The sequence below is a fragment of the Rhamphochromis longiceps genome, linkage group LG16 (genome assembly GCF_057381845.1).
Source record: "Rhamphochromis longiceps isolate RC_006_pf linkage group LG16, R_longiceps_female_GT1.1, whole genome shotgun sequence".
Classification (NCBI taxonomy): Eukaryota; Metazoa; Chordata; class Actinopteri; order Cichliformes; family Cichlidae; genus Rhamphochromis; species Rhamphochromis longiceps.
The window spans coordinates 36,957,412-36,973,770 of record NC_140572.1 but is presented as its reverse complement, the minus strand read 5'-3'; the positions used below and the strand labels follow the sequence as shown (position 1 = coordinate 36,973,770).

General features: G+C 41.6%; 1 protein-coding gene across 1 annotated transcript in view; it reads right to left on the bottom strand.

Moving 5' to 3' along the window:
- Nucleotides 1-9,121, bottom strand: part of ube2f (ubiquitin-conjugating enzyme E2F (putative)) — a 57,917-nt gene extending 48,796 nt beyond the window's left edge. The window contains exons 1-3 of the mRNA XM_085383872.1: nt 8,886-9,121; nt 5,881-6,065; nt 3,440-3,469 (exon numbers count right to left, since the gene is read on the bottom strand). Of these exons, the coding sequence (XP_085239998.1) occupies nt 3,440-3,469; nt 5,881-5,995 (145 nt within the window). The 5' untranslated portion in view covers nt 5,996-6,065; nt 8,886-9,121. The remainder of the gene's footprint in view (nt 1-3,439; nt 3,470-5,880; nt 6,066-8,885) is intronic.
- Nucleotides 9,122-16,359: the final 7,238 nt, after the last annotated feature.

The following is a 16,359-nucleotide window of genomic DNA, read 5'->3' as shown; positions in this document are numbered from 1 at the left end:
TAATGCTAAGCTGTCTCTTATCATTTAAAAACATCCACCAGTAGGGTTGCCAACCGTCCCTTAAAAAACGGAATCGTCCCGTATTTCGAAACAAAAGTACACGTCCCGTGTTGAGCTAATAAGGGACGCACTTTGTCCCGTAATACAGTGAGAATCAAAAGTAGTCTATAAATGTTAATGGAATTAACGCTTTGTTTGAAAACATAATTCCCAGCCCCTCTCCTGCTTTGTGACCAATGAGCTGACAGCACACTTATGACAATTCGAGTATGACAATTCAGATTACCGCTCATCTCATTGGTCGAGGAAAGGTCGCTTGCGGAGAAAATACCGGAAGACAACAGATGACCATAACAAGAAGCATGGCCAACAGGGAAACAAACGCCGACACTGCGGTGCAAGTCTCGGATGACAGTACACCTAAAGCTGGGCAGACACTGTGCGATTTTTTCAGTCACGTTATTCAGCTCCTGCTCAAACTGCACGATTGACTCACAGGGGTTAGAAGTTGGTGGGTCACGATGCAGAGTCTCACACTATACCGCCCGATGCTCTGATGCGACCTGAGTGCTCACACTGTGCCTCCATAACATGAAGCTTGTAACAGAAAATCTGTCGCTCTCTCTGTCTTTCACTCACACACACACACCAACACCATCAACTTTGCTAAATTGCTAATGAAAAACATGATCAGGCAGCTGTGATTGAGCAGCAATGTAAATCCAACTATTTTCACGGTTGTTGTGGTCATGATAATTTTGTGATGCCACATGGAAAAGGCTCGGATGAGCTTTCCAAAGTTCTACAAGTTGTGCCTCCATCGCTTGTGTCCAGATCACACGCTGCACTGCCGTGCTGCTCCGTCTTTTTCACCGACGTTTACGTGTTTGCGCGTGAGCAGTGTGAGCGGGTGTGGTGACACAGCCGCTTCTCGTTACCCCACGTATACTAAACGATGCACGATGAAGGCCAAAAACGGGCCGATCACCAAATCGGTCGCACGACTCAAAAATCGGCTCAAAATGGACCAAAAATCGCACAGTGTAAGCCCAGCATTAGAGCAGCAATGTTTGTTCCCCTCAGAGAAAGAAAAAAAAGGCTGCAAAAGTACTGGGAGGAATGGGAAAAGGAAAACACCTGGCTGGGAAAATGCACGATAACACCTATAGCGTGCACTGCACTGTGTGCCGGCGCACTTTTTCCATAGGCATGCTTCTAATGGTGGGCACATGAAGAACATGAGGGGCGTGACAGCTCGGGGAACCCTTAACCAATTTTTTATCCACCAGGCCACGGCAGAAGCAGATATGGTATGTAAACACTGGTTTGTTTTTTTTAAACCCTCTGGTTAAGGTTAATATGGGCATGTGCAGTGAATATCAGCGCTATGTGGCCAGAAGTGTGATAATATAATTTATTTTGTGTAATAAACAACTGCAAGGATAGATGATTACAACAAATAGATGACTAATACATAAAAGTAATACATAGATGAATATGATGAGTTAAGATGCATAATCATGGGAACAAGTGGGTTTACAAACAGGAGCAGCTGATTAGCATTAGAAAAGCTGAAATAATACCTCAGCTGAAGCCAATTGTACTAAATGCACTATATGTGCACTGTTACAAGAATATTTTTCGTTCTATTGCTTTCTATTAATTTATATAATAAGTTAAGCAGGACAGAGTTCTTTTAAAGAAAGATTTACTTATATTCTCAAAAGTTAAGCATGACAGGCTTCTGTTTAAGAAAGAGACCTGTTTTACTGTGTTAATGTTGTCATTTTGAGCTAAAAATAAATGGCTAAATGATCATTTGTTTCCCATATGGTCATATCAAAAAGAATATCCATCTGCTTAAATCAAATTCAAGTCAAATGGTTAAAAAATAATTTCACACACAAAAAAAAGAGCTACCACACTGGGAAGGGTGAAGACAACTGGGTTGCCCGGCCCTGGCCATGAGGTGTCCCTTATTTATTTTTCAGGGAGTTGGCAACCCTATCCACCAGTCTGTCATTTGTAGGGATGGGTATCGTTTAGGTTTTATCCGATACCGGTGCCAAATCGGTACTTTTGAAACTGTGCCGGTGCTTAAACGGTGCTCGAACTGGTGCTTAAAGAATGGAGAACACAAACTTTGTCCAAAAACCTCTCATGTTCAGCTGGTTTTTTTTGTAAAAAGATAACAATGTGTGCCTTTTCTGCAGCTATGTGGCATATATGGTATCACTCTTGGCTGGAAGCAGTGCTTAATCAATGGAAAAAACACAAACTTTGTCCAAAAACCTCTCATGTTTAACTGTTTTCCACTTTTTCTTTGGTCATTTTAGCCTTTTTGGCAGGGTGAAGGGAGTATCTGCCATCAAACAAGAAGACAGCCGCATGTAGCTATGATGATGTTTGCTAGTTCATCTTACATGCATTAATGTAATAACGTGGTTAGCCTACTCAACGTAAATTACACACTAACAACATTAAGCTACTCACGCAGAGAAGAACGGCTGCTGCTGCTGCATCATCCTCATCATTTCTGCTACACTGGCAGGGCTAGGGGCCAGGACTCTCCTCTTCGGGTTTTTGGGGGATGTTGCTCCGGGTCCGATAACTGGCAACCCACCCGACGTGCACGGTGTGAGGTCTCGCAGCAAGCTATCAAATACGGCGCATTTCTCGGCTTTTTAAAAAAACGCTATGCGTCGCCAGCTGTTTAATCGGATTCTTGGTGTTACCTCCTTTGACAGTATCACAGTATCAGCTTAAAGCACTTGTTGCTGCTGAGTTTGCATATTTTGCTATGAAGTACAGCCAGACTTTGACCGCTTCGCCTTGGGCATTTTTAATCTGTAGCTCTGCTCTAACAGAACGTACGTACCTGGCCCCGCCTACTATCCTCGGAAACGTAAAATGATTGGCTAGAAGTGTATCACAGCTCAGGAAAAAAAAAAGCACCGAAATAAAGCACCGAAATGTGCGCTGCTTTTCGGTCTGGTTACTACCATTTATGTCAGAACCGGTGCCATCATGGCACCGGACACCGGTACCCATCCCTAGTCATTTGGACTAAGTAGTCTTCCATGAATCACTCACTTAACAAACATTTTAACCATGAAGTAAAATGATCGTGTTACTGGTTGTTGCTGAATAACTTCGTGGCAATGTAATAACGGCTTAAAGTATGGTTACAAATAGCTTTCACTTAACATTAGCAAAGCAATTTGTCAAAAACAGAGAACGTGAAGCACATCAGAGGCTTGGTTTTCTTTCCTGCCTCCTTTATACCATAACTGAGGAAATTAAGAGCCAGAAGGAGACTATGAGGATTTATGGCAAATTAGGCCAATTACTCAGTTGTCAGAGTTTCAGCCGCTTTTGACTGGCGGAAAACGTGAAGCTGAAAAAAAAATGCTGTGTGTATGAAAGTAGAAGTACTTACTAGGAAGATTGGCTTCAAGTTCGGCAACTTCTGTTGGCAGAAAATAAGAACGAGTGAGACAGCAGCAAAAACACAAAAAAAAAAAAAAAGAGGCTGAAGAATGAGGCACAGTGTGATATCCTCATACACAAAGAACTCAAACTCCCACACTGGTGTTTTTATAATGAAGTAATATTTTAGTAGCTGCATTGTCAGGAAAGTTTCTCTGCATAAAACATAAAGTCTAATATGAAATTCATACACGAAAAAATGTATTTTACATACAGCGCAGTGTAGCAGAGACACACAGCGAGTAACACGGTGGGCCAAAGTAGGAAAAAGGAGACGGGGAGAGAGAAGAGCAACGCAAGAAGGATAAAAGGTTGTTTTGTTCTCGCTGCCAGAGGGCGAGGTCGGGCTGAATTTTTAAAAGCGTTCAGGGTCTGTTGTGTATTCTCACTACTGACACACTTTTCACTCCTAATTCGTGTCAGCTGGTTTAACACCTTTACCTCCCAGAAAAATACACAACAAAAATACCCGTTGTATTTTTCTTCTCTGGGCAGCTGGTGCTGTTGGTCGGACGTGGCCTGCTGAGAATTTTTACTTTGGTAAATATGCTCTTTGAGATGTGCATAGTCTAATAATTAGGTCATTCAAGGAAGTCGCTGGAGTTTCATCTGTTTCTCCACACAGAATGTGCATACACAGTAATCTACTTAACAGCTCCCTCGGAGATAACGCCGGCTTACTGTTTTGCCTAAGGAGACCAACGATGGGCTTTTATCAGATTAAGAGTAGCTCACAGTAACAAACTTTGGCCAAAAGGCAAAGTCCTATTCAGATTTTGAAAAATTTTTAATCCACCACCTACAATTTAGGTCACCTGTCCCCAGCTAAGAAAAGCTAAAAGAGACTCCTTCCTTCTGGCTGAAGGTGGGTCTCTCTATAAAACTAATACGTGTAAAAACATTTGTGTGAAGTATGTTTTTGGGATGGTTGGCTCTAAATCACCAACTTATACGGTCATGCATTCAAAAGTTAAACATAAAATTTACCAACTTTATTTTGCGTCTGTAAACATGATATACTTGCACTATAAAATACCAAAATAACAATAATACAACAAGGACATGTGCAGCCTTTATGTTGGAGGGCTGGGAGATGTCTTACTACAACAGTTGGCCTGAAAAGCATTTTGTTAGTGGAGGTAAAGCTTCAGGAGTGTAAGACCAAGACTAAGATTACATGTTTGATAATAACGTCAGACAAATGTGAGTGTGAAAGTTATTTCGAGGCTATTTTCTGTGTTGAAACACAAAATTATTCATTGATCAAAAAACCAATTTGTTTACATCTCTTGGGTCTTATTGTGTTGTCATGAGCTGCAGCTGCTGCCATTATTCATGCATGTTTGACTGGCAAAGCTGTCACCTGCTGGGAGTCTCAAAGGGAATGGCATTTGGGTATTTCTCCACGTGATGCTCAAACAAAAATTCTGACTAATTAGATGTATTACCTACAACTAATATTTTAATAAAGTTGATTTCCATGATTCTATGCGTGTAACATAAAGAAATAAAGAAAGATCCCTTTGGAGAGATCATCTCTGTGCGCACCTCTGGGCGGCGTCCTGCTATTGCAGAGCCCTCACTGGAAGCCCCATTTTAACCACTTGCACTCTTGTCCTACGATGTTCTGGATCTACTTTACTGTGTCTAAAACAAGCATTCAACCAGAGTTTCAAGTTGAGGAGGAAGACGAAGTTGTAGAGCTCAGAGCAGGTGGCCAGTCTCACCTCAGGGCATGCCCACTTATAGGTTTAAACAAGAGGTTTAAAAATCGCTAGTCAACATTCTAATGCTAATCAGTTAAAGTACCTCTCTCCTATTTTATTACTGAACACTTGTTGTTGCCCATTATTTCTGAGATGCTACAAGTTCAAGGGCTACAACCCAAAATGTAAAATGTGATTTGATTATTTAAGAACATGATTAAGTGTTTCTAACAACTCTTGAATACACACGTAATATCAGAGGAGACAGCATTTAACCTCGTCCATTACGCTCGACTCGGATTTCCGAGCGTGTACTACTATGACACGAGTCAGTCAGACTGTGTGCTGCCATTTAAAAACATTAGTAAATTAGCCTCAAGGAGCATCCCTAATATTCATGGCGCTCTGCACAGTGAATGTTTTGTCTCTGTGGTCAGAGCCAGAGAGAGAGAGCTAACATAGAAGTGACTCTCACCCTAACCAGTGAGCACAAATGCTGGGACAGACTCCAGCCACTCCGTCAAGCTAAGATGGAGAAACAGTTAAGAAGAAGGAAGGAAGGAAGGATGGATTATATTCACAAGAGGAAAACTGTTGCAACCTTGTTGAAATCTAGTTTTGTTCCTGTAATAAAAAAGGGAAACTGAAACTGAAAAATGGACCAAATTATAAAATACCCGGGTACCTTTGGTAAGGAGGCGGTCTCTGATTGAGACCCTGTGGGTGGAGTCTGAGGCTCCGGAGGCACGGCCTGTCTTTCCTCCGTCTTCTTTCTTCAGCTTACTGGCCAACGTGAGCATGGCTACGCTGATGTGATATGACTGTCAAAACCACGGTGCACCGTGCTGCAATGCACTGCTGCTCAAATGCCTGCAAACAACACAGAGCATACAGAATAAAATGCTCAGTTACACCATACTGCATAACACACAGATGCAGAGGCATTATAAGGTAGTGATACAGCAGTCAAATAATCCTGAATTACACGAGGGAGTCTGTGTTTTCATTACAAATAGATATTTCTACCACTTCCTTTAACTGTTCTCATTAGGGGTCGCCACAGCAGATAATCTCCCTCCCCATATCCCAGCATCCTCCACTGTCACACCAACCCTCTGCATGTCTTCCTTCAATACATCCATAAACCACCTCACAGCTCCATATTTAACATCCATTGGACAATATACCCATTGCCCCTCCTCTGTACATGTCCAAATCAGCTCATCAACTTTGACTCCAACCTGATGTGTGCCTCTCATGAACTCATTTCTAATCTTGTCCATTTTGGTCACCTGCAATAAAAATTTGCCACCTCCAGGCTGGCCTTCTGTCTAATTGTCAGTGCCACCATGTCAAGCTACACATCCTAGCAGGTCTCACTACCATCTTGTAAAACTTCCCTTTTATTCCTGCAGCTCTCCTGTCACAAATTACCCCTGACATCCATCTCCACCCACTCCACTCCACCTGCACTCACTTCTTCATCTCTCTTGTGGACTGTCTGTTGCACTGAATGGCTGACCCCCCCGTTTAAACTCATCTACCTTCATCACCTCTGCTCCTTCACCTCTCATTCACATGTATTCTGTCTTGCTTCTACTGACTTTCATTCCTCCTCTTGAGACCATAGCTTCACCTCTCCAGGCTCTCTTCCACTTGATCCCTACTCTCACTACAGACCACAGTCATCTGCAATCATCACAGTCCATCAGTGGATGGTCAGCCTGTCCATCACCACTGCAAACAAGAAGATCCCTGAAGTAAACTCACCCGACCTTGAACCCATCTGTCACTCCTACTGCACACCTCACCACCATCACGCTGACCTCATACAGGTCCTGCACCACCCTTATATCCTTCTTTGCCAATCCTCACTTCCTCATGCAGCACCACAGTTCCTCTCTGGACACCCTATCATATGCTTCACGTAGAACATTAAAGACTTAGTGAAGCTCCTTCTGACCTTATCTATACTTCCCCATCAACACTCTCAAAACAAGTATCACATCTGTAGTAACGTCACTTGTTAATTGCAGTTATTCAAACATTCACACTGGTTTCCTCCCACAATCTAAAATTGAGGACAAAAATTCAAAACTTCTCATGTAACTGTGGTTTAAAACATAATGCTGTTACAATTATGCACATACAGGTAACACAGAGAATAGAGAGGCGCAAACACACAGACCATAGCTCTTTCAAGGTAAATTGCATCAAAGGCAAACAGTAAGAAGTCTCTATTTTTTCACAGAAAATTAGTACTACTACATATCACATACATTACTACAACTACTGTGAAAAAATGATTTTAAACTCGTTCATTTTTAATCCATCTTAATTGCAACTCATAAGCAACTCATCTGCAATTCCAAATGATGTGCAGAGACGTGCTGAAAAAGTTTTGAATTATAGATATGTTAAATATTATTTCCTGCACAATCATGCTTTTGATCTCGTAGCTATCATCTGGTTGCAGAGAAGGTGTGAATTTAGTGTGAATTTAATGCGGGGGGATTCAAATGTAACTCAAAAACAAGATCTAGTATTGAGCACCGCAACACAACATTTCCATCAACAGAAGGAAATCTCACTGCACACATTCCTTCTGTGTGATAAGCAGGTTGCTGAGTCAAGACATCACGGAGTGTTACATTTCTTGCAGGATCACTACTCGTACAGTACAGTCCACAGTCAGTCAAGGGCTGGAAGTTTTCATGACGAGAAAACAGATGGACCTTGAATCCAGGAACACAGATATACTGTAAACAAACAGTGTCTGAGGCCGAATGTGACCCTGACTGTTAAGGGTATATCATCAGTGGGGCATACAGAGGACAGCACTGGCTTGCTGTCAGTTGGTCTATCTTACCTTTTTCCTGACAGGTTACATTTTTTATCTGGAACATCATGAGACATTGCACATGCAATATTTGTCCTCCGCTCTCATCTGACATCAGACTCAATCTTTATGGTCTTTTGAAAACATCATGTGCCACGGCGCTCTTACTGTGATACTGCTTCACAGACAGCGCAGGCTGCAGCTCTCGGTCAGTGTGAATCCAGTCTGAGCGATGTGGGAAGCAGAGACTAAAGGTATCAACTATCAGCGGACCGTGAAATGTGTGTCACTGCGCCTGAGTCAAGGCCCACCTGCCTCAGCTGTCACTCACTGCTGCACCTCCTTGACACATAGCACCTGGATGCCGGTCAAACAGTAAGCAGGCAACATATGACACATCTGTCAGGCCTACCGCAGTTCCAGCGATCAGCGCAACTGAAAATGTTCCCTAAATCCCAAACTTCCCCAAAACCCAAACCCAACGTGACCCAAACTAGAAGGAGTCGGCTCCCTTCTTATAACACCCAAACCAAACAGAGGTGTAGTACACGAGTTAAACCTTTGTGCAGAGCTGAAAGTGCTTCAAACACATTCAGGACTCGTACTAAAACTTTTCAGAGTGAAGTCACTGCCTCGTCTCCGAGCTGTGGGCTGCTGTGTTACCGTAAAATAACAACAACAAATGGCTCACACCGCTCAGCACGGCTAGCTGGACACTATGCCCAAGCTCATACGCAGCCTCGGCTCGGGGTTATTCCTCTCTAAACGCAGATGGGAGCAGCTGTACAGCTGAAAGTTGCCCGCAAAGTCTGTGTGCTAACTGCTGTTAGCCTGTGTGTGATCTGTGTTACCTGCTGTCTCAGAGCTAGCGCTCCGCGCTACACCATAATCAGCCGCCCCTCCTCTGCTCGGGCCGCAGTCTGCAACTCCAGCCGAGACTCGTAGCAGCTCCGTGCGCCTGTAAATAACCTCAAAAATGACGCCCTGGAGGCACGAAATGGATATGAACTGATTTAGGAATCAGCTGTCAGAACTTCGCTCCGGTGTCATGGGCAACGGAAGTGCAGTGGGTAGTTTACCTTACTGCTGTCCGTGTAGACAGTGCAGCTGATAAATAGTTCCGCAGGGCAGCAGCCGTCTTCTCGTCCATTCTAGTAAGTTCCAGTTTAAAATGGGTAGTAGACGATATGATTATTTAAAAAATTAATTACAGAAATAATTTAACATTACATTGGTATATTATTTGTACATTTGTACGTGCATTTCGTGCCAGTGCCAGTGTGTGAATGTGTGAATGACTGAATGTAGTGTAAAGCGCTTTGGGGTCCTATGGACTAGAAAAGCGCTATACAAATGCAGGCCATTTACCATTTACCATTTACCATTTCATTTATGTCATTAACTACAGCAGCATTTCTTTGTCATGTTGAAAAACTGAGACGTACATTTTAAAAGTGTATGTCTTTTTTCTTATATTGAGATCGTCCAGGGATTCATTGTGCAATTAAACCAGGGCTGCCCAATCCCAGTCCTCGAGAGCTACTATCCTGCAGCTTTTAGATGCATCCCTACTCCAACACAGCTGAATCAAATGAATGGCTTGTTATCAGGCCTTTGCCAAACACGATGGCATGCTGAAGAGGTAATCAAACCATTTGATTCAGCTGTGTTGGAGTAGGGATGCATCTAAAAGCTGCAGGACGGTAGCTCTCGAGGACTGGGATTGGGCACCCCTGAGTTAAACTAAAGATCAGAGTGGGCTGTAGTTTGAGTTTGATACTGTTTCTCTAAAAGGATTTGGACATGAGTAAAATGTTTCCACTTATATATAAACACACAAATAATGTATGTTTATATATAATTATGAGCTGCATGTAACCAGATACAGTGGAGCAAAAAAGTATTTAGTCAGCCACCGATTGTGCAAGTTCCCCCACTTAAAATGATGACAGAGGTCAGTAATTTGCACCAGAGGTACACTTCAACTGTGAGAGACAGAATGTGAAAAAAAAAATCCATGAATTCACATGGTAGGATTTGTAAAGAATTTATTTGTAAATCAGGGTGGAAAATAAGTATTTGGTCACCTCAAACAAGGAAAATCTCTGGCTCTCACAGACCTGTAACGTCTTCTGTAAGAAGCTTTTCTGTCCCCCACTCGTTACCTGTATGAATGGCACCTGTTTGAACTCATCATCTGTATAAAAGACACCTGTCCACAGCCTCAAACAGTCAGACTCCAAACTCCGCCATGGCCAAGACCAAAGAGCTTTCGAAGGACACCAGGAAAAGTATTGTAGACCTGCACCAGACTGGGAAGAGTGAATCTACAATAGGCAAGCAGCTTGGTGTGAAAAAATCAACTGTGGGAGCAATCATCAGAAAATGGAAGACATACAAGACCACTGATAATCTCCCTCGATCTGGGGCTCCACGCAAGATCTCATCCCGTGGGGTCAAAATGATCATGAGAACGGTGAGCAAAGATCCCAGAACCACACGGGGGGACCTGGTGAATGACCTGCAGAGAGCTGGGACCAAAGTAACAAAGGTCACCATCAGTAACACACTACAACGGCAGGGAATCAAATCCCGCAGTGCCAGACGTGTTCCGCTGCTGAAGCCAGTGCATGTCCAGGCCCGTCTGAAGTTTGCCAGAGAGCACATGGATGATACAGCAGAGGATTGGGAGAATGTCATGTGGTCAGATGAAACCAAAGTAGAACCTTTTGGTATAAACTCAACTCGTCGTGTTTGGAGGAAGAAGAATACTGAGTTGCATCCCAAGAACACCATACCTACTGTGAAGCATGGGGGTGGAAACATCATGCTATGGGGCTGTTTTTCTGCCAAGGGGACAGGACGACTGATCCGTGTTAAGGACAGAATGAATGGGGCCATGTATCGTGAGATTTTGAGCCAAAACCTCCTTCCATCAGTGAGATCTTTGAAGATGAAACGAGGCTGGGTCTTCCAACATGACAATGATCCAAAACACACCGCCCGGGCAACAAAGGAGTGGCTCCGTAAGAAGCATTTGAAAGTCCTGGAGTGGCCTAGCCAGTCTCCAGACCTCAACCCCATAGAAAATCTGTGGCGGGAGTTGAAAGTCCGTGTTGCTCGGCGACAGCCCCAAAACATCACTGCTCTCGAGAAGATCTGCATGGAGGAATGGGCCAAAATACCAGCTACTGTGTGTGCAAACCTGGTAAAGACCTATAGTAAACGTTTGACCTCTGTTATTGCCAACAAAGGTTATGTTACAAAGTATTGAGTTGTATTTTTGTTATTGACCAAATACTTATTTTCCACCCTGATTTACGAATAAATTCTTTACAAATCCTACCATGTGGATTCATGGATTTTTTTTTTTTTCACATTCTGTCTCTCACAGTTGAAGTATCTTGCATGTACAAGATACATTTAAAGGGTTTGAAAAATGTAAATTCAAGAGAAGAAAGAAAAGGAGAAATGTTGTAGACAAAGAGGAGTAAATGCAGTCATGTGACCAATGGGAAACTAGGACACGGTGCAGTTCTGTGGATTGAGTGAAACAGTGGAGCATCTTTGATCAACATATGTAAAATATCAGTAAGTAAAAGAAAACACTGAACAAAAGTGGAGAAACACACGAGTGCAAGTGAATAGTTTCAATATGTGTTTGTTGATACAAACAGCTGCAGTCTTTTTATGAGGAGGCTGGAATCACTTACACTCGGGCCATGTGGATAATTAAATACACCTACAGGTCCTTCTGCAGTATTAATCTGGTTGAAGTCTGGACTTTGCAGCACTGGATGCCCCGCTTTTCACTCTAGAATACTTTAGCATACGGAGGCGCTCGTGGTCGAATCAGTTGCTGCAAGGTTCCCAGGGACTGTCCTTGCAAAGCAAGCCCAAATCATCACCCTCTCAGCACTGGGCTTGACACTTGGTATGAGGTGTTTGTGCTGATGAGTTGTGTTTGTTTTTCCACATGCGGTGTTATGTTATAGGCAAACATCTCCATTTTGATCTCATCTGTCTAAAGCAAATTTGGGTTTGTTCAGAAGCAACTGAAAGATGAGGCTTTCTCCTTGTAACCCTTTCAAATATTATTTGGTCTTTTTCTAATTTTAATGTAATGAACTTTAATGTTTAAGAACTGTGCAAACAATGTACAAAGCAGCAAATAAATCTTTGCCCCACAACATCCAGAACTTGTTCCAAATAAGACAAAATACTCATGACCTGAGAGGAATCCTTATGTTCAGCAAGCCAGTAGGGACAAATGTAAACTATCACAGCATTACAGTCACATGAGTTAGTGTGTAGAACACCTGTACAGATGAAATCAAGACAAGTACATCAATACACAAATTCACACGATTGTTTAAAAATAATAAATTGCATGAATATAGGAAATATTCCTCTCAGTGACTGAGTTGTCTCACTGTGCTCTATTGAAGCCTTGACCTCCTTTTTACAGATCAAAGCCAGAGTAACCCAAGCTTCAAGCGCTCATTAAGGTATTTGTAACATAGATAGAAAATAAGCTCAGAGATTAAGCAGGTGTTAACCACAGCGTGCTTAGTTTATGTAAAAATGTAGTTTGTTATTGTTTTGGTTTAAGTGCTAAAATTGTTTTATGTGTGTATGTTTATGTGTTGTATATGAGTGCAGACTTGTATATAGTTAAACATGTATGGATCATATAATGTCAAATTCTGAATATGGATTTGTAAGCAATAAAAGTTGAAATATGGGGGTAGGAACAGGAAAAGTGTAGACTTCATCCTACTCTGAGCATGCTCATTCTGTAGACATAGATATATACATGAAACATCTATCTATCTATCTATCTATCTATCTATCTATCTGTCTGTCTGTCTGTCTGTCTGTCTGTCTGTCTGTCTGTCTGTGAAGGTGTTCTCTTGCATTGCTGTGCAGGGCAAAAGCTCATAAATTCAAACGTTAGGATGAAGAAGCATCTATGTATGAAATGAAAACCTCCTGTTTGCCATGTCTGCACAAAGACACACAAACACACTCAGAAATATAAACCGGAGTATTTGCTGTTTGACAGAACAGCACATTCTTCTTGGAGCAAACCCAGTTCGCCCTAAAGTATTTGGACAAAACTGTTCATTCACTCAGCCAGTTGAACAAGGAACGAGGGTGGTGCTGTCACTGTAAACAAGCACATGCTCTTGACTGACCCGTCTGATTAGATAAGGGTCTTAAAACAGGAGGGGCGTATTAATCTTGCAGCGGGTGCGCATTCTGTTTTTCATCTACATGTGTTTAGACAGGTGTTGGCCATCAGGCTTTCTGGCCAAAGGACTAACCCCGTGACTGTGTTACGTTCACTTCCTCGCTTCACACAATGCGTTTGTTATTCGGAGGATGTCCAGTAACAACAAAGCGTACATCTGTATTTATTTGTGGGAGTGTTGGTGCTTCATTGTAGAGATCGAGAACCAAAGTAAATAAGTAAATATTTATAATTAATAGTGCAAAAATTACACTCGAACCCCGAGCAAATAAATACTCTCATAAATCAATGAGAGTTTTAGCCTAAAGAGAGAGCGAGAGATCAAGAACACAGACTAAAGAAATAGACAAATTAGACTTTCTGTCCTTAAATGACCCCAATCCAGTACTGAAAATCAAGACATTTACTAAAATTATGTATACTGTCACGTCAGGGCCTCAGAGATCAAAACAGACTAAAGAGGGGGATTTAAAACAAAGTTTGTTACTTTCATACCCAAAGGAGGAAATTAACTGACAGAAGTGCCCCTTAAGGAATTTCTGAGTTCTGTTTATCTTTTCAGAAACATCTTGAAATTGAAATGTTTAATTAGCTTCTGTCAGCTTGAAGCCCATCGGTGCCTTGGAAAGTATTCAGCCCAAGTGAAAAAAACAGTCTCATAGAAACGTATTAGGATTTATCTTCTGCTGCTATGTTGTCTACAAGCCGGTGGCTCTGGATTGTCCTTGAAGGCAGATCTTTAATCTTCGTTTCCCTTCCGTGACTCAGATTCAGTCACGCTGCTTGGAAAATATTACACAAGTTATTATTTTATAACTCTAACCGACTGAAGCTGTGTGCGCTCCTCACAGTGCATGTGCTATTTTGAAGTACTCACTTGATTTAATGTCACAGTAATTTGACATTTTAAGTCGAGCTGTGGAGACTGCTAACCGCTTTTGGTGACTTTATTATCAAGTTACAGCAAAACTAATGAGTTCCAGCTTTAAACCACAGGATTACATTTCCATGTAATTATTCACTTCCGAGCCAGCTTCATTACACAGCTGCCTTGAAAGTAAACAAAAACAATCTGCTATATTTATTTATTTATTCCTAAAATTTACAAGCAAGTTCATACAGTACAAAATCAGCTGAATGGAATTTCAGTGTATTTTATTTGAAATTACAACGTGATTATATTTACCTACCAGTACGTGCAGATAGTACCCTACAATAAGTAAAAAGTCAAGTTTTTACACAACACAAAGAAATTATTATACTATCGGCCAATTTCAGCAGCTTCTAAGTACAGAGTAAGCAAAAAAGAACAAATAAACATAGAATATCCATCATGCACATCAATATAAGGAAGATTAAAAACTATTTTAATAAATAACGATGTAAAAAGGTAAGTCACTCAATAATATGGCTCCACAGCGTACTTATAATGTAGGATGGGGAAATATTGCTTGTTTTCTGCAAAATTTATGCAACACTTAAAATGACTGTATATTTTAAGTATTTCTTTGGTGACAATTTGCAGGTCACCTAAATAATGTAAATACAGTTAAACTGTTATTGGTACTTTATTAAACCACTGTATGTTATGTGCTTGTATCCAAGGACAACGGCTCTTTGTTATTTCTAATTCATTTTCTAACTGGCACAATAAACATCTGTAGTTTATGGGTGAACCAAAGATTTGCTCATATTTTTTCAGAAACCAAAGTACAGAATAAAAAGAAAAAATAGTTTTAACAAAGATTTTTCTTAAATGTCCCCAGAAGTACCCCTGGTTACTCTGAATGCACAATAAAGTCATGTCTGGCTGTCAATTTAGATCACACTGCGACTGCAGCAGCAGTGACATCAGCCCCAGAGGCTCCAGTCTTAATCATGCAGAAACAAAAAGTTACACTTGGGGCTTTGCTCTCCCCACTGGACCAAATGACCCAGATGTTGGCACAGTGTCCACTCAGTTTAAAGGAAAATGTATCCACAAGAACATGAGTAATGCTTGTGATATCATTTTTATACCGTTATTATGTCTGTTGCAAACTTGCTATTATCAGCTAGGTTCTATCAAAAATCTGTTACTATTGTGTGAGACAAAACAATCCATCCTTGTTTGATTCAGGGAACAGAGGTTTTACAGAGCACAGTGCAGACAGGATGCCAGTCCATCTCTGCGCTAACACTTACACCGATTAGGTGTAATGCTCTGACCGCTGCAGGTGAACTGAATGACACTGATTATCTCTTCATCATGGTACCTGTTAGTGGGTGGACTATATCAGGGAGCAGGAGAACATTTTGTCTTCAAAGTTGATGTTGGAAGCTGGAAAAACGGTGAGTTTTGAGTTTGACAAAAGGCCAAACTGTGATGTTAGATGACTGGATCACAACCACAGCCCTGCTCCTGGTTTATAGGGATCGATCAAAAGTGGTCCACGGAAGGAACAGTGGTAATCCAGTGACGGGTCATGGACCACCAAGGTTCATGGATGCACATGAGGATTTAAGGTCTGATCCGACAGACGAGCTTCTGTAGCTCAAAGTTTAAAAAAAAACAACAACAACAAAAAACAAAACGTTTGTGCTGATTCTGATGGAAAAGTGTCTGAACACACAGAAGATCAGAGTTTAGCTGCAGATCAGTCATGCTTATACCTGATGGTAAATACAGACAGCCATCAACCTTGCTGCCTTTTCATTCAGACTAATTTATGTGTGAAATGTAGAAGAATGTTATGAGCTGAAATTCCCTGCAGTAGTGATTCCTGAGCGGAGTAAGAGATGTAGCTTAGTGCTACCAGAGAACGTGTATCAGGCTCAAATTTGTCATGTCAGAAAAAGGCATACCTTTTGTGTCAAACCCATTACAAGCAATCCACCTTTACTCATGTACCATTAGATGTGGTGTTATTGTTGTAGGTGAGCTTTAGGAATATGCGACGTGACAGGGCAAAGCGCTGAAAGAAGAATTGTGTCAAAAAGTAGACCCTGATGGAAGTATTTGGTCATGCTGTCCTCGGGCATGCGGGAAGCTGATGTGTAATGTGCAGTGTTTGCAAGTACCAGAAAACACT